This window comes from Thermobia domestica, chromosome 1, assembly GCF_964235325.1.
Source record: "Thermobia domestica chromosome 1, izTheDome1.hap1.1, whole genome shotgun sequence".
Taxonomy (NCBI): Eukaryota; Metazoa; Arthropoda; class Insecta; order Zygentoma; family Lepismatidae; genus Thermobia; species Thermobia domestica.
In genome coordinates this window covers 98,195,822-98,223,097 of record NC_137454.1, presented here as the reverse complement: position 1 = coordinate 98,223,097, position 27,276 = coordinate 98,195,822, and the positions used below count along the sequence as shown (strand labels likewise).

General features: G+C 31.7%; 1 protein-coding gene across 1 annotated transcript in view; it reads right to left on the bottom strand.

Moving 5' to 3' along the window:
• The window catches only part of LOC145687615 (T-box transcription factor TBX20-like), a 209,383-nt gene extending 184,416 nt beyond the window's left edge, over positions 1-24,967 (bottom strand). Inside the window, exon 1 of the mRNA XM_081761084.1 lies at positions 22,552-24,967. Within this exon, the coding sequence (XP_081617210.1) occupies positions 22,552-22,675 (124 nt within the window). The 5' untranslated portion in view covers positions 22,676-24,967. The remainder of the gene's footprint in view (positions 1-22,551) is intronic.
• Between the last annotated feature and the right edge of the window lie 2,309 nt (positions 24,968-27,276).

The following is a 27,276-nucleotide window of genomic DNA, read 5'->3' as shown; positions in this document are numbered from 1 at the left end:
TAATGGGATACGAGTCATACATGTGATACAGAAGCATGTTATCTAGAGAAGAAGTCACTCGTTTTCTTTTGTAATATTAGTTGATAATTTATACGGTTGTCCATACTTTGACGATGGTACTTTTTTCTATATTTATTTATTTTTATTTTTTTCAAATTCTAATAGCTCGATAAACATGGTAAACCTAGTAAGTTTTCGGTTCGCAATCAGGCGACTCCGGGTACGAATTCTGCGACTCACTGGCTTTTCTTCAATTCTGCAAGATGAATTGGAGAGTAGTTTTAGAGAAAGACCTGGCCAACTCCGGAGATTTTGTTCCATGTTTCATCGGTAATTATTTTCATGGTAAAATTGCTAGTACATAACTAAACAAGTTAAAAGAAACTGTAGCAGCATCCAAGCTCGAACTGGAATTATTGGAACTTTATCAGGAGTTCTGCAGGGCTTCAAATCTAGGCCTTTACTATTTCTATTATTTATCAACGATTTTCCGGATCATTTACCCAATAGTGCAATAGTGAAAAATTATTGTTCGCTGATGATCTCAAAATATAAGCCAAATTAAAATCCGTGCATGATTGTCTTGATTTACAACACGACTTAGTATTGCGAACTGGTGTTCAGTCAGTAAACGTAGAGTAAACATAAACAAATGTAACGTATTATCGTTCAGCAGAAACAAAAATACCCGTAAATATGATTAGAAGTTTAGCAATACTTCCGTAAGCAGACCATAGTGCAGTTAAAGATCTAGGTGATACATTGGATCCGAAATTAACGTTCAATAATCACATCGAAAATGTTACTCGTGATGCATTTATTGAATAGTATAGATAACTAGTGTGCATGTTCACGATATTTCGAAAGAAATAAGTTGTTACGAAGAAATCCATAATTAGATTCATAATTATAAATAGAAAGGACTTCAATAATAACCCGACACTCATGAAAATATATTATTCATATGTATGCTCCAAGTTGAAATATGCTGCTGTAAATTGGCATCCCTCGCAACAGAAGTATCGCCAAATAAACTGAAAAAGTTCAATCAAAATTTCTTAGTTATTTGGTATACAAAGTAACTTGGATTTATCCCTCACTTGAAAACCATAGTACACAGATCGACAATTTTAATATTTACTAATTAGGACAAAGGTGTAATGATTGCCGAATGATTGCTCAAACTTTATATTAACATTAAATTTCCACGTTCTTTCAGTTACAACTAGAACTAATAATACAAATCTCTTCTATTGCAAAAAAAGAGCTAGGACCAACATAATGCTGAAGTTACCATTTTGGAGAATATGTTCTGTCTAAATAAACTATGTGGAAAACATGACAAAATTGATACACGTACAATGTTTTCCAAGACATTAAAATAACTTGTAGAATTTCAACACTGTAATTAAGCATTTGCCTGTTATGTTGGCAAATAAATAAATATGTACCCCCAAATGTGAATATTCGGTGCAGACCTTTCGACTATGCGAGAATACGGAAAAATAACATTTCTTTTCAACAAATAAATAGATCAACGTCATTGAATTCGCTAAATTACTGTAGTTTTTTTTTTTAAAGTATTTACAATCTTGTCTAATGCTGTAAAACATAAATTCGTACTCTGGAACAGGACAGTAAAATCTAAACTAATCTGTGGCTAGAAGTAATTTGTTTGTGTTTCAAACTACCATTGTCTTTAAATTATTTAGATTGAATCCCTATTAAAACGCGGTTTTAGGCTAAGTGAGAGGCTAAAACAAAACTTTCTAGTGATTCTTGATACCGAAGCAGCGCCTTCTAGTATATTTCCGTCTAAAAACCGCATAAATTCATCTGAATCGTACCTTGTTGAGTAAGTTTTCTTACTGGTATAAGAATCCAGTTATTACCATACATTTTTTATTTATTATAGTATATTTATTTCATTATCATTTAGGGGCTGCGGTGGCTCAGTGGTAGAGCGTTCACATCTGGTGCATGGGGTCTTTGGTTCGATCCCAGCTCGCGCCAGGTGAGCTTTGTGATAGACGAACACCGTGTGTTTGGGATTTCTTGGGGTTCTCCCGTTTCTTCCCACTTTCTTGGTTCCACAATTTCCTTCATTTCTCATCATCACCGTTTCCTTTACCCTAGCCAGCATAACTGTGGGACGTTAAACAAAGATTTTATTACTATTTACTAGGTTAGTAGGAAATTATTAGAGAGCACTTGCTACTATGTTAATCTACTACTAATAGGGATGCGCAAGAGACAAGATTTGAGGCTGTCTCGTCTCGAAAATGTGCTGTAAAAGTTATGTCTCGACTGGAAAAATGTATATTTTTCTATTAGAAGATCTGTATCTCGACTCGAATTTTGTCAGGAAATTCTGTCTCGACTCGTCTCGTGCGCATCCCTAAGTGCTAAAAGTAACTTCTTCATAATTTCTTCATTTGTACTCAATAAAAAGGAGAAAAAAGAAAAAAAGAGAAAAATTCTAACAAATTTTTAAGTATATTACAGCTATACTAATGGCAAAGTGACATGTGATGGAAGAAAGTGTGACAAACTGAATGAGATTACAAGTATATATTCTTATCTATTTCTGTTAACAAACTTGTTTTTTCTTTTTTTTTTAATTGTAGAGCAGTTTGCTTTTACTTTCATATACAGTACATAACAATAAAAGTGCGCACTTACATATATCACTAAAATCTTAATTTGTAAAGCTAAAAGAAAAGAAAATTTTACTAACAAATTTAATTATATTCAGTGCAGATAATAACTTGTCAACTACAATTTTAATGGAAACAGCTTTACGAATCAAAATTGGATTAAACCATTATTTTTAAGATATTGTCAGCAATTTCCGGAGATTAACGTATTTAAGAAAGTATAGGTATAATCAATGTTTCTAGTGGTGTTAATTAATAAATCTTGATGCAATTAACAATTATGAATACATGTTAATGAGGAAATTCAGAGAATATTTGTAAAAACAAAACATAATACATTGACGCAATTGGGGCGCCTGATGTCAAGTAGACTGAAATTTCCCAGGAATGAAATTTGAAGTTCTTTTTATTCATGAATAAGTCATATTTTTGTGAGGTTGGCAACCAAAACCTTTATTAGACAATCTATAGTTTTATAATTTACTGTTTACAAAAATTCCTGTAGAAAAAAATGTAGCCATCTATAGAGATGAATGAAAGCATTAGTACATTTTTTTTTCACTTTTTGAAGTTCCGTCACTTGCCATCCAAGCGGCCTAATTATACAAGAATGCTTATTGGATATAATTACTTGTTTTGTGTGAAGTGTCATGCTGTGTCAACGATATAGAAACATAGTTACCTAGCAAAAACGATGTAAAACAGCTACAGATTTCTGAACTGCGCGAATGGAAACGAATACAGATATTAGTTAGATAGAAAGAAGAACAAGAATTTTAGGAATGATAAAAAAAAAAAATGCATCTGAAGATTGCGATCTTGGCCAATAATTAGTTTTTGAATCAGGAGCCACAAAATGTTTCAACAGACCCTAAATCGAGTTGTCATATTTTCTACGGAATAAGCACATTATACGATGTCAAGTGATAGTTTGAATTTGGCTGAACTATATGTAGTTCTTCAGATATAAGACGTAGAAGAAAATTTTAAATTGAAATATATTGGATCTTAGATTAGGGCCCACAAAATTTTGAACGGCCCCTAAATCAAGTTTTCGTAATTTTCTACGGAATAAGCACATCATACTGAGTTAAGTGATAGTTTGGGTTTGGCTGCACTGTATGTAGTTCTCCAGATGTAAGGTCTACAAGAAAATTTTCGATTGAAATATATTGGATTTTTTGATACAAAAAGTAATGAAGTACTAAAAAATGTAACCGAAAGAAGGACATTGAAAATAATGAGAAAGAAACTTGTTAATTCAAGAAATTTTTGATCATGTGGTGGAATGAGAAAGAGCTTAAGGGATCAAAAATGTTTATAGATGATACTATAACCTGGACAATTATCACGTTAAGATTAAGAAAACAACAGGACGTACGGATGCGCACGAGACAAGATTTGTGGCTATCTCGTCTCGAAAATGTACTGTAAAAGTGATGTCTCGACTCGAAAAATGTATATTTCACTATTTGAAGAGAGCCGTGTCTCGACTCGAATTTTGTCAGGAAAATCCTGTCTCGACTCGTCTCGTGCGCATCCCTAAACAGGAGCCGGAAGATCGATACTTCTCGACTTACAGAGCGAGTGATCTATCAATTTTGAAAACAAAAAACTTATGTTGATATGTTTCTATGATGATATAGTCTATATTAGTGATGATGCGCCTGGTTGAAGCAACGGATCTTTTCTCTTCATTCTCACTAATTTCAACCCTTAATCTTAGAAGTAAATCTCTAAGATGAAATGATGAAATCTTTTTTTCTCTTTTCTTTTAACTTTAACGTTCCACCTTTATACCCTTTAGGCTAAAAGAGACGGATGATAAATAAAATAAAATTGCATGATCGATAAATTAATCCTTTTGTGCTTAAGCAGCGGGAATCCAACCCGGAACCACGTACGTCAAAGGCAATCGCGCTGGCCACTATATCAGGCAGGAAGGCTGAGTAAATCTCTAATCTCCAATAAAATACATACTGTTTTTGCAAAAAAAAAAAAAAAAAAAAAAAGTGTTTTTCAAATAAATTTTCACTGAAAATATACAACATAAAATCGGGAAAAATTCACTCCCTTGTTATTGGCCTATTTTAATTCCAAGCAACTGAGATAATAATTGAAAATTCTCAGAGAATTTTACATGATATTCGCCCGTAATTAATTTCTTTACGAAATTTATCACATAGATTTAAAAAAAAAAAAGAAAAAGAAAAATAGTGCGGCTTAAGCGAGCCGTCGTATTTGACAGACTTCAACTTCAAGCAGTGAGGATTACCTGAAAACCACAATAAACATATACAACGTATTGTAGCAAAATTGAATATTTTTTTTTTAATGAAAGTTATCATAGAACGTATTTTGTAAATCTATGAAGAAGGAGAGTGGGGGAGGAGAGATAAGGTCAGTTTCTTGTTTTAGATTGATTTTAAATCCAAGTAGTGGGAATGGTTGTGACGCCTCAAAAAATACGCGCCATATTGCATGAAAATCTAATATATATCAAGCAAGAGATCATTTATCATATATTTAATAAAAGAAAGGGAGGAGTAATCCATTCCACGTTAGGGAGTTAAATTCACCGCTAATTCTTGACTAATTTTAATCCTAAGCACACACGCTAAACCTGTGGATTACGGAAAACAGTCGAATAAAATATACATGATATTGTACCAAAACCGAATGAGTTTTTCTAAAGTTATCGTGGAACAATTCAAAAATAGGGAATGGGATAAATCTACTATCTCAGTCGTTACTGATTTTAACTCCATGCAGAGGGGATAATTGGGGTGCCTAAAAAAGGAAATAGAACGTTATATTACAGCAAAATTGAATATTGTTTAAACAAAAATTATCGTGTCACGTATTTCTCAAATTCGAGGATGGAGGTGGGGAAAGGAGAAGGTAAGACACTATTTATTGCTGGCAGATATTAACCCCAAGCTGTGTGGATAATCAGAATGCGCTAAAGAAACTATACATTATATTTTGTCATAATAGAATAATTTTTACGTAATTCTACTGGAAAATTGTCTAGTATAAACTTTCAATCTTACAGCATGGAGTAGATTTTACTCCCCTTTGTTATTAATGGATTACTACACCGAGCAATATTATTATTTCTATGAGTTTAAGGAAAGCATGTGTACCAAGTTTCATTAAAATCGGATAAGTTTCACGAGAGTTATCGTGAAACAGACTGACGGACAGACGAATAGACAAATACTGATGGAGTCGAATGGTAGAAACTTCGCTATGTTGACTTCAATTATATTTCTGTTAGTTTATCATTTCTGTAAAACAAAAGAGTAGATGGAAAATGGTGAGAACGATGAGTGTATGAAACCGTGAAGTACAATGTGTATTAAAAGTAAAAAAAAAGTTCGTAGTACAACAGAATTTTACAAAATTAGAGGATTTTGAGGTTCTTATAAAACCGAATCCTATATTCATATCTATTCTATTAACTATTAACACCCTTTCCAGTTAGCACAGAACACCCCCCTATAGTTTTAAAATTTTTGAATAAGTTTTTTTGTGGGTTCTTGAAATTAATTTATCATTCATAGGATTTAGGAATGAATAAAAGAAAAGGTATCCAAATCAATTTATTAGTCTAATGTTGGTTTACTAAAAGTAACGGAAAAATAGTTCCATATCTACCTACAATTTCCCTCTTATATCAATCTCGTTAATATGAGTACTTATTATGTATTAGTTTAAGGCTATGATATAGATAAAGCGTATGCATTGTTGATAATCACTTATTCCAAAACTCGCTAAATTGTTGCTCGTACGACTTCCATTAATTTCGACGTACATTGAACAATAATAATCTGAAAACGAAAAAAAATAAATAAATAAAAAGTAATTTGTACTTATTTATAATATTCATTTTTTAGTACTACTGCTTCTCTCCACTCTGAACGCGATCTTCCAAATTCAGTTGAATTTCCTTGGAGACGAATTGATTTTTCACTAATTTCTGAATAAGGAAATAAATTGAGTTAAAACATATCGTCGATAAATTCACGTACAAGCTTGTCTGCATGTCTTTAATTTTTACAGGAAAGCAATTTGAAATTCTTCGTATAACGTTATACTTTTAATACTACCTTTAGAAACACTAAGGTCAAAACTTTCTTGATACAAACTTTCGCAACATTGTGTTGAAAATGAAATCAGTAGTCCTATAACGTTATATGAAGACTTTTATATCGCTTTCCTGTAAAAATTAAAAACATACAGATACGTCTGTACGTGGATTTACCGATGATATTACCATAGACGAATATAGATAAGCATGTATATAATATAAATGAAATTAGCTCAAAATGATCAAAAAATGTATAGTTCATTTGGGAAGTTATTATAGTAAAAAAAATAATCAATTTTGTATAATGTTGAATTCTGCTAATGATACAATATTATTTTTTTAAAAAAATACAACAATTCATTAAAAATAGTTGATCCAAAAAGTTATTTAACTAGTTTCGTAGTCAAGTTAAAATTAATATATCAATTAACGTTTTGCTTTTCTCTTACTTTTCTTCCTTTTCTTTCTTTTAATTTATTTTTTATTTTAGATTTTTTAGAAAAGAAATGGCATATAAATTTACTACTAAAAAGATTTCCTACATTGACAAAATATTGTTTCCTCTAAATTCTCGCACAATTTTTTAAAATATTTTTTGACATTTCCTTTTATTTCTTTCCGTAAAAGAGAAGAAGAAAATAGAGGATAAACTCAGAATATATATATATATATATATATATATATATATATATATATATAGTCTTTTTCTAAACTCGAAGAAGATATAGAAGACTTTCCTACTTTTCCTGCAATTTGGAAACAACTGAGCCTTTTGTTAAGCAACTATGAACTTGATTAAAATCTTACATAAAATTCTTTGGATCCTCTCATAAATATCATACGAAATGTTTAACAAAATACAGGAAGTTGAAATTTTGGTATGAACAACTGGACATAAACTTAAGAATGTCTGTGTAAGTCAACCTTTATTTATTTATTTATTTATTTATTTATTTATTTTCGATTGTGCTGCTAACTTTAATTATTCATAGACTAAGATTATGTACTTCTTCTTGATAACCATTGCTGTAAGAAATTATGTATGATAATTTAGTTTTCTGTTGTAAGGATTAAAACTGTTATTATTTTCTAGGATACCGTATTCTCATTTCTTTCTTTCTTTTTCCCCCTTTTTTCGTTCTTCTGAAAACTGTAACTCCAGTGATGTCAAGACATTCCTGCTGTTGGTGTTTTATCCCTGCCTTAATTCTTTGTAATACCACAAATATTATAAGTTTTTTTTCGACCATTATACAAAGCAATTTGAGAAACCAATAGACGAAAAAAACTACAGCATAAGAGATACTGAAATAGCAACAGTGGGACCATACATTAAACTTTAAATATCAAGCTGTCTGACATGCCTCTATAGGTATAAACAATTTCTGATTTTAAAATTGCCTTTGAGAATGGTGAAGTCTGTACTGTACGAAAGTGTGTTTCTCTTGAATCATGTAATTTTCTTTATTTTGAAAAACTTACAATAGCACAATTTCAATATTTATTTATTTCTGAGCTTTCTTGTGGCTAAGTAGTTACCGCACGCGCCCTTGGGTGGGAGTCCTAGGTTTGATTCTTGACGGGAGCCATGTGGTTCCGATTCCATGTTAAGTTGTAGGCCCAAGTCTCACATAACATCGCTTCTGAAAGGGACGCTAAACTCAGTGTAATACGTTCAAATTATAATACTCTCTCACTAAGAATTGAGCCGGGGACCACATGCATCAAAGGGGCATGTGCAAGTCACTAGATCAGCGGAGAAGGCTTGTAAAGTGGAAGTTTCGAGAAACAAGTCCCTTGGGTGCACGTACCTTTGGGAGTACTTCACGGACTATTAATGGATAATAAATCTTAATAGCAGAAGAGACAACCTTAGTTTAGATTGTAAGCAGTGTATTATCATTAGAATTAGGCTAAATGATTTAATGATGTGCGTGAGGAAGTTTTAATACAATCAGAATGGAAATAACTCAAAACTGGCAGTAGTCCCACTATTTCAGTCATTATACACAGATTCTCTAAGAGTTCAAACATTTATATTAAGCTCATTTTATGAGTAGGGAGTAGAGATGGAGAGAAATATAAAATGTAAGGCTAATTATAACACTTTTATGTATATGTAGTAGAATCTCTGCAAAAAGATTCACAAGGGATACAGAATATTAAGAAAATTTGGGGAAACGACGTAAAATATAATGTCGACTGTCAGAAGAACGGAAAATAAATAAATAAATAAATAAATAAATAAATAAATAAATAAATAAATAATGCAGGTAGCTATAAATCTGGAACTCTCAGGAGATCTGAACACATATTACCTAACGAGAAACTGATCCATATGTGCGCCACAATGCCTCAATACAATTCCTCAAATGTCCTAGCCGCTAAATAGGATTCGTAGAGGACAAACACCGGTGCGTGAATTTTCTCGGGGTTTTCCCGTTTTCTTCAACTTTCTTCATCATTATCATCATCACCGTCTTCCTTAGCCTCAGTGCTTAATCGTAGTACGTTAAACTCAAAAATTAAAAAAGAAAAGAAAGTCCAGTATTATTCCAGTATTTTTCTTTGAATACTCTTTAGTGAGCTCTGTAACTTTTTATTATTTTTACAACGATATTAACAAAATATGACGATATTTTGACAAAATTGTTGCTAATACGTCATTGTTAAATTACAGCGATGCGTAAACAATGAACACGATCAAGATTACAATCATAATAATGATTAATATTGAAATTACGATAATTTGCTATCTATTCTTTACAATATTAAGTGCATTTTTGTTTTACGTTATATTCTCATTTAAAATTTGTTCAAGTTTAAATTTAAAATATTACAATGATTTTTCTACTTCATGTTTCGAATTCAGAAATATGATATTTTTATAACGTTAACATTAAAATTATAGTGCCGTATTTCTCAGCTGTAAATAAATTGATCAACATGCTTGCGATGCGATTTTACATGTCATTTCAAATGCTAAAAAAGGCTATATTATTTAAACTTTTATCATTATTTATGGTTATTTATTAAAAAACTATAAAATAGATTTAAATTTTGCGCGGAAGAATTATTAATGATATAGTTACTGTTGTGTATTGAAGTATTTTAATGTAACACAAAACATATTTCTTCCTTTTATTTTCCCTCAGTTTACCCCCTGTCATCCATTTTTTCCCCAAATTTGTCGCCTTCTTGGATGAGAAACTTTTCTATTTTATTTATTTTCAGTTGTTAAAGCAATATAGTGTGTCACCGTTGAGAGAAACAATGGATACAAAATATGCTATTTAACAGTACATACTTTTGATAAACAGTAACATTAATAAATTTATAATCTATTCTAGGAGAAGGAAAAATTATTAACTCCAACAGACTAGAAACGAAGAGCGACATACTTTGTTTCAAGGCATAAAAACTCATTTTTCTCGAAAATTACGCATAAGAATTCACTCTCAAACATGCTATTTTGTTCAGCTTGATATGATCTATCAATTGATGTATATCGTTTCTTGGGAAAATATTATATTATAACTAAACAAAAATTAATTTTTAAGAGTTAAGCATAAATTTATGCTATATATATATACATATATATGCAGGGCCGGATCCAGCATTTCTTGAAGGGGGTGCACCAATAACTACCACTAAATTTGATTTAAATGTTTAAGTTTTTAAATGCCTTTAGGCATCTATGGTGTGATTGAGGAATATTAATTTGTTCAGGAAATCCTCTTCCCTCAACCTTCAGAAAATCGACTTAAATTATCGCTTTTGCAAAACTAAGCTTTCTTTTAAGCCTCAAAAGGACATATGACAACAGAAAATTTCGGAAAATGTTGCTTTTTCACTGCTAGCTTCTCATTTTAAATAGTGTATATTTACAGTGAAGGCGGTGCATGTGCTCCGGTGCACTGCACTCTCGGAATCCTTCTCTGTATATATATATATATATATATATATATATATATATATATATATATATATATATATATATATATATATATATATATATATATATATATATATGTGTGTGTGTGTGTGTGTGTGTGTGTGTATGTGTGTGTGTGTGTGTGTGGATGGATAGATAGGTAGATAGATATAGATATAGACAGATCTCATTGACAGTATTGGAGGCCGCGGTGGCTCAGTGGTAGAGTGTTCACCTCTGGTGCATGGAGTCCCTGGTTCGATCCCAGATCACTCCACGTGGACTTTATGGTGGACAAAGACCGTGTGCGTGGGTTTTCTCGGGGTTCTCCCACTTTCTTCATTCCACCAGTGCATTCATTTCTCATCATCACCGTCTCCTTTAGCCTAGCCGGCATATTCGTGGGACGTAACACTCAAAGATTCCATTTCATTTCATTTTTAAACTGTACTGGATACTGTCGTTTGCTATAATCATTAAGAAAATCCAGATTAGTGTATGCTTCATCTATCAGAAAATCCAGATCAGTTTCATCTTATTACGTAGCATGGCTATCGGGCAGCAACATATTTTTAAATTTACTAAATAATATAGTTTTTCCTCGATTTTGTCGTAAATTACGTATGAGGATTTACAACTCACCCCAATATAATCTTGTTCAACTGAAACAAATCTGTCGATTGGTATATGTATCATTTTTTTTATCATAACAATGACAACAGCAACAACAATGAGAAAGGAAGTGGAAAGAGCCCATCCCAATATTCATTTGGTGGAAGGAAAGAAGCTATTTAAAACAGAATTTAGGTGGCCGGATTCGATCCCGGGAAAAGCAAGCACACTAAGTACTAACACATTGCGTAAAGGAATGTCATAGATTGGTGTCTAAAAGTTGGAAAATCTGAGCCCTATCATACTCAATAATAACAGGATAAAGGGTAAAGATATCTGGTAATCCGATTAGTATAAATAGCTTTAATCAGACGCAAGATAGAAATCGGAATGATAAATCTTCGTCTCGTGTACATATACAGTACATATGTAATTGTCCAATATAATTCTTATGTAACAAACCCATCTAGAATCAGATCAAGTACACACGTCAACATCAGACATTACCTCGTAATACAATAAGGGTTATTGAGGAAAAAAGCATGCACATGTGGCATTGGTACCTAACAACATTAACGCAAAGAAATTACAAAAAAGAATAACGATAAATCAATAAATAACATATGCTAGAAAGAATCAATATAATGTATACAGTACAAAGGTCTTGAGGAAGAGATCTAGACACAATAATATTTTCCCCTCTTTGTTCAAGTAAGAATTACTCCTAGAGGTCACTTATTTCTAATTGCTTTATCGCATAGGGAAATATCAGTTTAATCTCGCTTTTTCCCTCCTTCTAATATCTATTTTGAAGTCCCAAAATGATGCTTTTCAGGCTAAAGGAGACGAATGAATGATTATGAAAGAGTAGGTGGAATGATAGTGTGGAAGGAAACATGAGATCTTACGAACATGATATTGTCTATCATTTTCCTTCTTCAATTTTCTGCAGGCGGTGATATCGTTTATGAGTTAGTTATTATCTTTTCAGTACTTTTCCTATATTTTGTATAGTATAAAGCAATGGTAAAATGAAAGGAAATCTTTGAGTTTTACGTCCCACGGTTATGCCGGCTAGGCTAAAGGAGACGGTGAAGATGATAAATGAATGAAATGGTGGAATGAAGAAAGTGGGAGGAAACGGGAGAACTCCGAGGAAACCGACGTACACGGTGCTTCTCCACCACGAAGTTCACTTGACGGGAGTAGGGTTTGAACCCAGGACCCCATGCACCAATTCAATCTTTCAACCTCTAATAATATTTTCCCAATCAAGCCTATGTCCTTAGACTTATGAAATGTTTAATTCAAATTATTATTAACTATATAAAAATAAATAATATATTACATTATTTATTAATTAAATAACGGGTTTTGTCATTAATTTAATAGAACATAGCATGGAATAAATAGTATATTATCGTATAAAATTTTATGTATCCCCTAAGAAGTCATCGAATACCCCCAGAGTACGTGCGCCCCAGATTGATTACCACTAGTATAAGGGATTTTCATAGCATACTTACGTAAATTCAAAGTTAAGAATTCTAATTTTTAAAAAGAATTTCACTCTCAAAAGACTTTACAAAATTATAATACACAAAAGTGCAAAAATGTAGAAATAGGCTGACATTTTTCTTTCACTCTTTGTATATACAATGCAAAAAAATAAGTCAGTGTTTAAACATGATTTGGACAATTTTTTGAGACGACTTTTCAACATCGTTTTACATGTAAAAAAAAAAAATTCTGAGGTGTTGTCTAAGTGACCAAAAATGTCTAGAATGCATCCTAACAATGGTTAATATGATAGGAATTTCTCTAAGGATGTTCAAAATGTGCCTGAACTTGAGATTGTCCAGTGAGTATACAGGCCCAGAAACGACTTTTAGATTGTGTTAGAACACTTTACACATGACAGTTTATATATTTACTAGTCATTTCTACCCGTACACTCATTGCACACATAAGAAGTTTTCTTCAGGTACTTTTTGAACATGATGAAGGCACTTCTTATTAACTACTATTAGGATGCATTTTAGACACTTTCTCTTCACTGATAGAACATTTTAGTATATTTTTGGACATCTTAATGATTTCTAAAAAAAAGTCTTTCTTTCTTTTTCTTTTTTCTTTTTCTTTTCTTTTTTCTTTTTTCTTTTTTTTTTGCGAAATATGTTATTGTGTACTGATCTTCTATAGAAGGTTTGTTGCAATATAAAATCGGTGTGATATTTCCTCCATTTATCATATCATTGGTTTTTGGAAGGGGAACAAGTCAAAAGGAAATTTATTTTCAGAGAAAAACTTTTAAATATTTATTTTTACCCATTTTGTTAGTGGATTTTGTTGACAATAGACTGTTGTACCTTAATGTTTGAAATATAAATACTGGAAAACAGTATTTTATTGTTAGTACAAGCCGCTAACAAAATGAGGAAAAAATATTTACTCGTGCAAGTCTCCATCTAAAAAATTGAGATAAAGAGAGAAAATTGAAAAACCACAGATATACAATTTAGAAGAATGTTTTTTCTGCACTCAGCGATTCGTAGGTACTAAGAGGTTAGTATAGGTATTGTTGGATGGACATGTAGTAAAAGTCTAAATACTTTTCTCCCTTTCTCTCTTTTTTTTTTTTTTTTTTTTTTTGTTGTTGTTGGAAAAATGGGAATTTTTTTTAAAAAATAAAAAGTTCGTGTAAACTTTCTCGTTCAGTTCTTTGAACTAAATAATGCTCTGCCGCAATTATTAATGAAACATTTTCTTGTGAAATACGAACAAATTTTCGGAAAATTTTGTCCTAAGAAAACTCACCCACAAAAGAAGTATCATAAACTATCCCTCGTCGCCTCGTGGATCTTTTTATAGAAACTATAAGTACTTAAACTACATATTACGGTTATTGGTTAGGCTATAAAACACCAAAAAGGTCGTATAAGTCGTATTTGAGAAAATTGTCTAAAATAAAGGGAAAAACTCACCCACCATGGATATTTTAATCGAATTGATTTACTCAACACTATAGGATTATTTATGAAATATTTATTTGTGAAGCACGAACAAAATTGCCTGAGTTCTTTTTGAGAAAATCACCTGAGAAAACCTGATCACCTGAAAGTTTTGAGAGAATCGTAAACTAAAAATTGTGGAATTTTCAGGAAAACCGATTTATGCCCTATTGTAAAGTTATTAATGAAATATTTGGTTATGAAATTTAAGTAACATTGCCTGAGTCATTTTTGAGAAAATTGACCGAAAAAACGTTCTCAAAAACAAACTACTATACCCCTTGTGGAGTCTATTTAGAACAAATAAGTTACGACACATTGTCAGGTTATTAATGCTTATTTAAGTATAAAATATGAAAAAAAAAATTGTCTGATCGTTTTTGATAAAATCGTCCGAAAAGAACTCACTTTCAAGATTAAACTATCCCTCGTAGATTTTTTTTTTCAGAAAAATAAGTTAAACCACAGCATAGGGTTCTTAACGAAATTTGATATATGAAATACCTAGGTATAAACATAAATCATTAACCGTTTTCGAGATATTGGCATTTTTTAAAAATTTTATCCTTTCCTAAACTAACCTTAATTTTGCAGATACGATGAAAATTCGAGAAATCATCTAGAGAATCTTGCAAGAACTTAAATTTAAAGTTTGGTGCGAATATGTTGAACGGTATGGCCTCTAGGCGAGTGAATATGCTTACATGGGACGAACGAAGAATGTTCAAAAATCACCTTTTCTGTACGTAGAGTCCATGAAAAATATAAATCCGTTTATATTTGAACTTTCTTTCTTTCTTTTTCACGATTACTATACTTTCTTCTCGCCTATCGTCGCTCAAAAGTAAAAATTGAATGGATTTTAGAATGCTGTGCTCTCTCTTCAGCCATATGTTAGATATCTGGAGATTTATGTAGATCATTCTTACTTCGTAATAAAGAAATGAAAGGGAAAGAAAAGTTCGACTACTTTGAAGACCCATTTATGATGAAATTAAAATAAAGCTCGGTAACATCTAAGATGGACTATGGTATAAGAGGTTTAGGAATGATCGAAGCCGAGATGGCTACAAAGGAACATAATTAAATATGTACTTATTGAGAACTAGATAATGTTTCTCAAGTAACCTGTACCATCTTTTATCATTACCATTAAGTTCTGCCATCCCCGGCTGTTCACTTGTTATATATTTAAAACTATCCATGCAGTGAAGTCCTCTTGCAAATCTCTTCTCTTAGACTTCATAATTATGGTTAAATTTTAATGTTGTCTCTCAAAAAGTAGTTTACTACTTATATCCCTTGTACTCTCAATTAAGACCCTACAGCTTTGCAATATGGTCTCTTAGAAAATAGTTTGTCATTTATACCTCTTTTGCTCTCAATTAAGAAGATTGCATAACATTGTAATACGGTTTCTCAGAAAATAGTTTATCACTTTTATGCCTTGTGCTCTCAACTAAAAAGACCCTACAACATTACAATACGGTCTCTTAGAAAATATTTTGTCATTTATATCTCTTGTGCTCTCAATTAAGAAGACTGAATAGCATTGTCTCAATCAAGTCTCTCAGAAAATAGTTTATCGCTTATATGTACTGTGCTCTCAACTAAGAAGATCCTATAGCATTCCAATACAATCTCTCAGAAGATAATTTGTCACTTACACCCTTTGTGCTCTTAATTAAGGAGATTCTATAGTGTTGCAATAGGGACTCTCTTTGTCATTTATATTCTTATTCTCTCAATTACGAAGATCGTATACCATTACAATGCGATCTCTTAGAAAAGAGTTCTAACTTAATCCTTGTGCTCTCAATTAGGATCCAGCAGTATTGCAACACACCTCTTAGAAAGTATTTTGTCACTTATATACCTTGTACTCACAATTAAGAAGATTAAATAGTATTGCAATTCATATACTGACAAACAAACGACCCATTCTTTCTATTTCTTTAAATATAAAATCATTACATACTTGTACATTTTCAACTGTTTGAACTTCTTTGTACTATATTTTGTAACTTTATTTTTCATTTAAAAAATCACAATTCTGTTCTGAAAGGTGTTGTTCCTTCTCCAATCCAATTTGTATTTCAGTTTGTATCCCATTTGTATGTTCTAAGTTATTAATAACAGATTCATTAACACAAACTCTCGAACTCGTAGAAAATTAGACAATAGCAATATGTAAAAACTTGAGGAGTGAACAATGCTAACTGATAAAGGAATTTATCAAAAGTATCAATACGAAAATTGTAATTAAACTACCTGTGTAGGCTATATTTTCGTGTACAATAACAAATTTAGCATTTAATTGATTATAAATAGTTTTAAAAAATGCTTCATTTAGACAAGAAAATACGTACGTAAGAAAATTGAGAGAATATCTGAGAAATATGACTTACACTGATTATCTCAAGACGTTAGGGGATGATGATGACAAGACGAAGGAATGCAGAGGTTTTATTAAGTACTTGCAAGGACATGTATTTAGAAGTAAATGTAGAAAAAAAGTAAATACATGGAAATTTGCCATGATCGTAATACTGCAAATTATAAACACGTTAAAATATCAAGTAATATTTTCGACTTTAAAATATCTAGGATTAACGTTAATAAACCAAACCATATTCAGAAAGAAATTAAATGTGGATTGAAAGCAGGGAAAGCTTGTTATTGCTCAGTACAAACTCTATTGTCTTCGAGAATTCTGTCGAGGAATTCGAAGCTTGAAACGTATGAGACGATAATTATGCCAATTGCGCTGTATAGTTGCAAAACATGGTCGCTTACTCTGAGGGATGAATGCAAACTGAAAATATTTGAAAATAAAACCCTAAGGTGAATATTCGAACCTAAGAGGAACGGGAATGGGAAATAGAGGACATTTCATAAAAGAAACTGCATAATTTATACCGTTTACCAACATCATTAGGATCATTAGGTCTAGGAGACTCAGGGGGGCACGTCATGTGCCAGAATGGAAGAAAGTAGAAACAATATCAAAATTTTAACTGGAAACCCAATCGGAAAAAGACCAGTAGGAAAACCTAGGCTCACATGGGAGGACAATATTAAGATGGATAACAGAAGTATGATACAAAGTAGAAACTGGATTCAGTTTGCTAAGAACAGAAGTAAATCCATTTGGAGAATGTGAATGTGACATTAAACCTTCGGGTTTCATAGATCAAAGAGTTAGTTAGTTTTAATACATTTGTAGTTGGTAAGTTCTTTCTGTTAGTAACTAACTAATATTCTATTTGGGGTAAATTCCAATCAATTTAATCCTTGAACATACATACATACATATGAAGCTGCTAAAAATTCTCCTCACTATATTAAATTTTAACTTTTTTTTTTCAAATCTATCCAAATTACACGTTTGTCTTCTTACTCCCTCTACGAAACTGTTGAAAATTAATTATAGTAATTAAACTATTTTTTCTGGTAATAATGTTATTTTACATTAATATATGCTCACAATATGTACACACACACTTATTAGAAAACTAATTATTATAGTTTCTTATCATATCTTACTGAATTGAGCGGCTCGGACAAACATAATTAACCTTCCGGTGAAAATGAGTTATTAGGTGGAATGGGATGGGATTGAACTATAGAACAGTATGTAGGAAGTTTAATTTCGGGAATGTACCTATAGATGGCAGAGGAAGATTGTTTGGTATGTATCATTGCATTGAATTCCATGGAAATGGAAATGTTGAACCTTTTTTCCCAGTTCACTCGAAGGTTATAGAAAATGACATACCATTACGTTTCCCAGAGGCGATCAATTAATTCTACAACTATTGGTTTTTAAAGTAGAAAATTTTCGTAATGTTTGCATACCTAAGCAAATACGTCTCAATAAAATGCTAAGAATATAAAGACTAGCCCTCAATTTCACTATTAGAATAATATTGTCAATACTAATGTTACTGTTCAAAAAATATTCATTCAATATTGTGTGGATTTATTTTAAAGTTTGGTTCAAGTAGAGGGTAAAGTGCTATGTGGAAAAATTAGATGAAAGATGCTTGTTTGTAGGGACTTTCTTTTATTTCTGGCACATGTGCATATTGAAGCATATAATATATTATTTTCTTCCATATTTGAACCTAAGTTATTCAAAGTCTGATCGAGATAATATTCTTTTTTTTTCTAATCCTATTTTGAACATTGCTTCTCTTTCAAATTATGCATATTAAAACTTAACTGTTTTTTATGTTAATAAAGTGAATCAAGTTAGAAAATATTATATATATTCACACAGTTCCCTCTTTTTACTTTACTTTTATGACAGTTGCTTTCCGTTGTAATTACTGCATTAGAATTGAGGTAAGTATACTTGTTTTAGATAATAATCAAATAATAATAATAATAATAATAATAATAATAATAATAATAATAATAATACTTTCAACTCTTGATGTTTTTATTCAACGAAACAAATATTTTCTCTAAGAAACTGTAATTACACCTAGAATAAAAAATCCATAGGAGGTCCTTATAGTAGACTACTTTAACATTTTTTCTTTACGTTATTACAACGTTCAATCTTCATATTAATTATTTTAAGCTAAGAGTAGTACTATACCCATTCACAAATTAAGAGTAAGCAAGATTTTATATATATAAAATTATCTTCTTTTATATAACAGTCGTTAACATGGTATGAGAAGATCAAAAATCCATCAAAAATCCCCTATAATATTTTGATTTTTTCTTTAAAAAAATTCTGACATTATTAGATTGTGTTGCGTTTATGTTAACTTTTTAACGATATTGTTGTTCCGATTTATTATGCTAAAAGATAATGAAAGTTTTTTAATAGAATTATTTTATTTTATATAATAACAGTCATTAAAATTGTATGAGGCAGACGAAGTAAAAAAAAAAAAAGAATAAGAAGCCATATAGTGAGACTTCGTACTTTATTCTCAAACGAAAATAAATGCAAATGATTTGCTGGATTAAATGAATATGTTTTTAGTTATTTCTCAAAGGAATATGCTAGCCTAAAAATACTGACTTGGCCTGCTCCAATAAACAATCTATCTGGGGTAATCAGAATTGAATATTTATATATTTACTGCTGTGTATATGGGGAAGAGAAAAGAGCTTACACCGAACTGGAGAATGGCTTCTGCCCTTACACTGATCTTTCTCCAATTTCTTAACACTTCAACTTCCTATATATATATATATATATATATATATATATATATATATATATATATATATATATATATATATATATATATATATATATATATATATATATATATATATATATATATATATATATATATACCTATGGTCTTCACAGTAAGATTTCTGAAGGAAAGAAACATACAATTTTTTAGTGAAGACTCAACATCAGGGTCGAATTGCGGAGCGATTTGAGTTAACAGGTACTGAACTTCGTAGTAGGGAATTAGAAATAATAACACTGGAAGCCTATATGCTGAATTAATGCAATCATTCATCTTCATTATTATTCGTACCTAAGGACATAATCGTGGAACGTTAAACTAAAAAGAATCATTTGATACCCTAATTAATTGACATACTTTATTATTATTTAATAAGCAACAAAGAGAAACATTGATAGTGTTTAGACAAATACCGGTAGATCACAAAAGAAAATAGCTATCAATAATTAGGTGGTTTTCGCTGTTTGCTCAGAATTTCATTTGATGTATCAAGTATATATTTTTTCAGTTGGCATAGCTGAAATATAGATATTTGATATTTGAGCAAATGAAAAAAGGTATTATAATTTTATTATCTTATTGTCATTAATATCATTATCTTATTATCATTAATATGTATTATTTTATTATCATTACTATAATTTTCTGATATGATTATTGCTGTTTTGTTGTTTATATTATCGGAACATTTATAATAATAATATTTTTTTTTAGAAATTTATTAACTTCCATTAATTTTCAGTGAATTCCTTCACAACTTAATTAAATATATATATATATATATATATATATATATATATATATATATATATATATATATATATATATATATATATATATATATATATATATATATATATATATATATATATATATATATACTTTTTTTGAGTTTTATTATAAAAGGATCTTATTATCTTTTATATTAATATTCACTATCAATAATATTAAAACAATAGTTTTTAACAAGTAAATAGAGAATATCATACAAACTATATTTGAAGTGAATAAATTATATAAATTTATTATTAAATTGTTTATTAATTATTATTGAACAATCAGGAATAATTAAACACTTCTTTTAAAATAGGAAGAAATATTGACAAATATATGGAAAATAATTGACGCAGTAATTTTACCTTTTTTTTTTTTGTACTCATCATACAGACAAGTTGTTTTAAATTCTGTGTTGCTCAAATATGGATAAAAAATAATAATACTAGACCAGAATGTAAACTAACTTCTTACTCTAGTTTAAGACTTTAGAAATTAAAATACAGAAGAAATATGAACGAATAGTAATTAATTAACGCAAAATTTATTATTATTAATACTTTTAAGAGATGCTAATATTAAAATTAATTTTCTATATATTCTGTTATCAAGTGTTCAAGTGTAAAGAATATAAAATAACACGTTTAAATATAGAATAAGTTTTATTTTATTTTCTGAGAATTCCTTGTAAACTTAAATAAATAATTCACAAATTTTCTAAACAGGTATTGATTCTTTAATAAATGTCATCATACTACTAATAAAATTTATCAATTAACAATAGCCAAAAATATGCTCATAAAGTTACTTAAAACTGATTTCTTTTTTAAAAAAAATAATATAAGCTGATGCTTTGTGTGCGTTAGTAAATTATAATTTACATTCCAAATTAATTTTCCGTATCCTACTAATTTGACGTATAACACCTTACTTTTATTTGCACCCTACTGTGATTTTAACAAATATGGTTCTTTTTTTAAAAAAATACTTTTGTATTGTAACGGAATCGGAAAACGACCATTAGGAAGACCTAGGCGTAGATGGGAGGACAATATTAAGATGGATCTCGCAGAGATTGGAATACGAAGTAGAAACTGGATGCAGTTAGCTAAGGATAGAAGTCAGTGGAGAGCTTTTGTGAACGCGGCATTGAACCTCCGGGTTCCATAGGCCATAGAGTTAGTTAGTTAGTTACTTTTGTATTATAACATTATTGTATACGCCTTACATATATACTTTACTGTGGCATAGTATCCATGTGAGTATTCTCTTACATACATCATCTTTGGCAAAAAATTATACATTTTTACTGGGAAAAGTGAAATAAGGCATAATTATAGTACTGTTTTCTAAATTAATTGCCTTCGAGAAAACATACCGCGTTATTTACTTGTGACTGCGAAAACTAAGCTTCTCCAATAATCCTTTTGTATTCTTGATACTGAGTGATTTCAATAAGTTTGATCCAACTGGCGGCTCGCAGGTCACTTCTAGCCCCCTTATCTATTTTTACAGGTTTTTAATGTCTATTTTCATGAGTTTATTTTACTGTGTTTAGAATCTACTATTAGAAAACAAGCATTATTATGTAAAGTTAATCCTTAGTCAATTCTAACGTTTAAAACACAAAACATATATAAACGACATAGATATAGAAAGATAACTCTCCTCTCTCATTCATAAGGTCTATTCAATAGGATACTCACACTGAACAACGAAAAGATTTAGGTTATTTTGCTAGAAGTTTTGATGGAACTTCGTATGGAATAGAGATATTTAGTAATTTTGTTAGTATGAGTACTATAAATAATAATAATAATAATAATAATAATAATAATAATAAGGTAAAATCTTCAAGAGTAGTAGTGACTGTCTAGTAGAAATACTTGTATTTTAAATGAAGAATTGTTGGGTTACATTTATTTATACATTATAAATAAAATAGAACGGATATTTGCAAAAAAGCAGAGTCAAGTCAGAAAATTTAAATTTACACTATAAGCATGCCAGATCTTTTCATCCCTAACATACTAGATATGTGATGTATATGTTTCTATCATTTTAAAATCAATTTCTTCAAGTAAAAAAAAAAAAAAAAAAAAAAGTAATTGTATAAACCTAAATTTAGCTAGATAGAGAAATTACATTAGAAATTATGAGATGCACATTTGTAAAATCTACGTATGCATTCCATGTTTTTTTAAATGAACAAACTAATGAAATGATTAGTGAATTTGCTACTTACCCAACGGTCGTATCGTATCGTCTTCTTTCTTGCGGTCTTGTCGTGCCATGATCGCTGCGATCGAGAAATCAGTTGCGGAAGTTCTTAGCGGACAGTTATCCTCCATTGTAATCGTCACCACCATGGGTGATCACACTTATTTTTAAAACCCCCAGAAAATCTCGTAAACTGTCTTTTTCTTCTTTCTTTTTAGATATAAAATACCGTCACGAAATACACTATATTATTAAGAACACAAAAGCAATTGCTCATAATGTATTTTGTTATTATTTTTTTTTTAATGTCACACTCAGTTCTCAAGAAGCAAATTTTGGCAATAACCACAGTTTCAAAAAAACAATATCACTTACAAGTCATGTTTCTTTCTTCAAGAAAGCACTTCCATTTTTCATTCTTGTTATTTTTTTTCTTTCATACGAGTTTTGTTCATTTGTTTTTCGAGAGAACTTCCGGTTTTGTTTTCACCGGACCGGAAGTTTACTTAGTTCTGGGCTCTTTTCTTATGAATTAATAGACAGAGAGAGTGTGTTTGTATGTGCAGTTGCCAATATGTTTGTTAATATAGTTTTCCTAAAATAGGAACACTTAATTGTATGGAGGAAAATTTTGAATGAACAGACAAAAATAATAATGTATGTTCTCTCAGAAACAAACACACTTTAACGCATACACTTCACTGTTTATCTAATGACCTGTACTTGTCACTGAGTTCATTAACAACATTTTGGAAGACGAGATTTTCTCCAAATAGACATCGTGTGGGAGGGGGGTGGGATGACACGGACAGAGGAAGGATGTAGACAAGACAGCAGACACGATTTTTTTTTTTTTTTTTTTTTTTTTGTCACCACGAGTCTCTTGTTTATTTCTTTTTCCTGCTTAAGTATATTAAACTGTAATCTTGTGGTATCAACCACACCGGAACAAGTTAATTGTTAACGTGAGACCTTGTTGGATTATTTTAATTTTTTGTTTGTTTGTTGGTGGTTCTAATCACAAGCACATTAGCTCACGTAATAATACTAATAATAATACAAAAGAACACAAGATCCCAAAACACACTTCTGCATAACACACAAAACACGCAAGAATTACGCGAATTATGATAATATACTGTAACTAAAAACCGTTTTTTCAAACAATTTTTAAATGTTTTTTCTAGAGATATTTTCGCATTCTTCGCAACTAACCCTTCAGGGTTTTCGTTCTCCACGTGTGATCAGAAAATTTATAACTTCTTTTCCACACGCAATGTCACGAAATGATTTTACTGTTGTTAGTACTTTCGTACAGTAGTAGTAGTAATAAAAGTAACAGTAGAGGAATTGGTAGTAATAGTAGTAGAAATAGTTAGTGCCGTAGTTCTTCTTGTTGAAGGAAACACCAACACACATGCTTCTTCGTCTTTCACATATGCACCACACACAAGAACATGAGACCACCCATGAGTTGACAGGCAGCTAGAACGACCTCAAAGGTCAAAGTCTTCATGTGTCAGTGCGACTTTCCGTTTTAACACGACCAGTTTATGAGGATAAAAGATATTACTGGTACACTTATAACAAACAGCTTCTGGTCTTCACTTGTGCAAAAATATTTTTCCCAAGACTAAAATTTGGGTCTAACCCATTATAAGAGTTTCTTTTAATGGTACAGAAACATTCCTGAGGACTTAAAAACAAAGAAAAAGTTTATTCTTCCAGAAGCATGTAATTGTCTTTCTTTTCTAAAACAATAAAGTAAAACGAAAACAAATTTTCATTAAATTTTTTGCTGTTGGTTTTTAGTTTCTGTTCAAGTTCTGGCCGTGTCACGTGGTTTGTTGTTGTTCCAATGTTGATGCTGATAGTCCGACGACTTTGCCACTGTGAGCACTCTGCATGACAATCGGGAGGTTGTTGTAAGCAGCTCGATCTAACCGTCTCCTAGCAACGCCGTCACAAGAGCAGCTGATCTGTTGGTGGTAGGCGACTACAAACTGCCTCTTGCTTCGCGGAGGGCAAGGGTGCCATTTTTTTGCGGATGACTGGAAATCGTTGTGCTGACAGGATGGGAACCGAGAACGCCTACTCGGCAACGCCGCTCGCACATACATACATATACTATAGAGTACTCACACACACTAACAACATCACCGTCGATTACACACACACTCACACTCACATTACAAACCACGGCTGTACCAATGTGACAGAGAGGAATACTTAGAAAGAACCCCGAAAGAAAGAAAAAAAAAATACGGATGAATTTCTGTGTATGTGTGAGTCTTGATAGCCCACCTGGTTGGTCCAAAAAGAAGGGGGGAGGTGCGCGGGGGGAAAACACGAGAAAAGTCGACAACTTGAGTGCGCCTTGTTGGCCACCGTGAGCGCGGCAAACTTCTGATAAGCCTCGCGGCGGCAAAATCCAACGAAAGAGGCAGACATTTGCCTGCCGTTCGGTGAGTTGTGCTGCCAGACCCACCTGACGGGCGACGCGGGAGGCATTTCACACTCGCAACGGCGGAGGAGGTGGAATCATTGCGCTGCTGCTTTTCCCTTCCTTCTGCTCTTAAGGTATAACAAAAACGAAAGTTCTACGTTAAAAAAAATCTTTTCTTCAAACTTTTTTTAAAAAATACATATAAATCAAAGGAACAAATATTTAGCAATGTAATTTAAATAAGAGCAGAAATTCAACTGTTAATATAGACCTGAATTTTATTTTTGAATTGAATTAGAATGAATTCTGACAGTCAGAGAGAAAGAGAGAGAGAGAGAGAGAGAGAGAAAAGAAACAAACACAAACAAAAGAGAAGTTTGGTAAATTTGAAAAGCCTAGTTAGCAGCTACAAGTGGTTTGTTTAAAACTTCTCCACTACACTTTTGTTCCATGGGCGTCATTTGGAGAAGGCAAGTGGAGACAATTGCCACATCCTTGAGTTTGAAAAACATGTTTTTAATAAATTGCATGCTTACATACACTAATATAAACGAGAAACTCTTGTATCAGTGGACAACTTTACCCCTTCTTCCTTGCAAAATTGGAAATAACGCTCATGGTTTGTCTGTAGGAATGGAATCAGTTTGTTCAATTTTCGATTAGTCAAAACTAATAAATAATGTACTTTATTTGCCAATGCCTAACAATGAAAAACAAATTTTGCGACTTTCGTGTACTATAATGGTTCAGTTACAAATATCGTAAAACGGGACATTGCTTGGCATAGTCCTACTCCGCAATATCACTCGATTAACAGTGTTGCCAATCCAACATAAAGTTATATTTTAAAACGGTACTACGTCAGATTATTACTAATTCCAAATACACATGTTATAGCTCGTTTCTTCAACCGGAGTGCATTTGCAAAAATCACCCCTGATAACCAAATGGCCAACCAGAACCCTCATTTCAAACGATTGACAGTTGCTTGTCAACTCCACGTGGGGTATTAGTTGCTACAGTCCCAAATGATTTAGCCTGCCATACGTCCCGTAAAAAACGAGACAGTCCCGATTTTGGGCTTGAGAGTCCCGCGTCCCGTAAATTTTGTTGGGACAGGGAAATGTCCCGTTGTTTAATTCCATTCAATTTCTACTATCAATATGAACTTATTCGAAAAGTGAAAAACAAAAAATTCTGACATTGACTGGGAATCCTGTAATTAGGAATGAACAGTAAGCTGTACCATGTGACAGTTTCGAGGAAGTTATTGCAACACCCTTTTCGACTTGATAGTGAGCGAAATTTGAAATGCTACTTTATCCATTGCACTTGAAATGAAATGAAATCTTTGAGTTTTACGTCCCATGCTTATGCCGGTTAGGCTAAAGGAGACGGTGATGATGAGTAATGAATGAAATGGTGGAATGAAGAAAGTGGGAGGAAACGGGAGAACCCCGAGAAAACCCATGCACACGGTGTTTGTCCACCACAAAGTCCACTTGGCGGGGGCTGGGATCGAACCCACCAAGCACCAGAGGTGAACGCTCTACCACTGAGCCACCGCGGCCCTCCATTGCAATTGATGAAAACTCGGACACTCTCCAACATAAAAAAAAACAAACAAAAAAAAACGTAAGATGGCTTTGAGTGTTTCTACAAGCACAGGGAAGATGAGTTACTTTTTCTCCAGCAAGACATTAGATATGTTAATAAGAATTATAATCTTTTTGAGAGGCTGAATTGTACCCCTGGTACAGAATTGTGCTTTGGTTCAGGTCTTAGAAATATGTAAATCTGGCCGTGACAATTACACACGACACAAGGAGAAAAATAAGCTTTTCATCAGATTAAACTGACGAACGTAATTTTGACAAATACAGTCATGTAAATAAATGTTGCTAAACTCGCGAAGAATATTGAAGGTAGATTGTACCACAGATTTAAATAATTTGCACATTGTTTTCCTGTAAAGCATTTTTACAAGACATTATCTTAAGTTTTTAGGCATCTTTAGTCCGTCCGCAGGGTACGAAGAGAGAAAAGCAGCTGCACCTTAGTGAACTTTCGCCTATTATATTCTTTTTTAAAAAATGAAAAGAAATGAAAAAAATAAATGAAATATTTTAGTTTTAGTCTCACGGTTATACCTGCTATGCTCAAGCAGACGGTGATGATGAGAAATGAATTAAATGGTGGAATGAAGAAAGTGGGAGGAAACGGAAGAACCCCGAGAAAACCCACGCACAAGGTGTTTGTCCACCACAAAGCTCACTTGGCACGAGCTGGGATCAAACTAGGGAC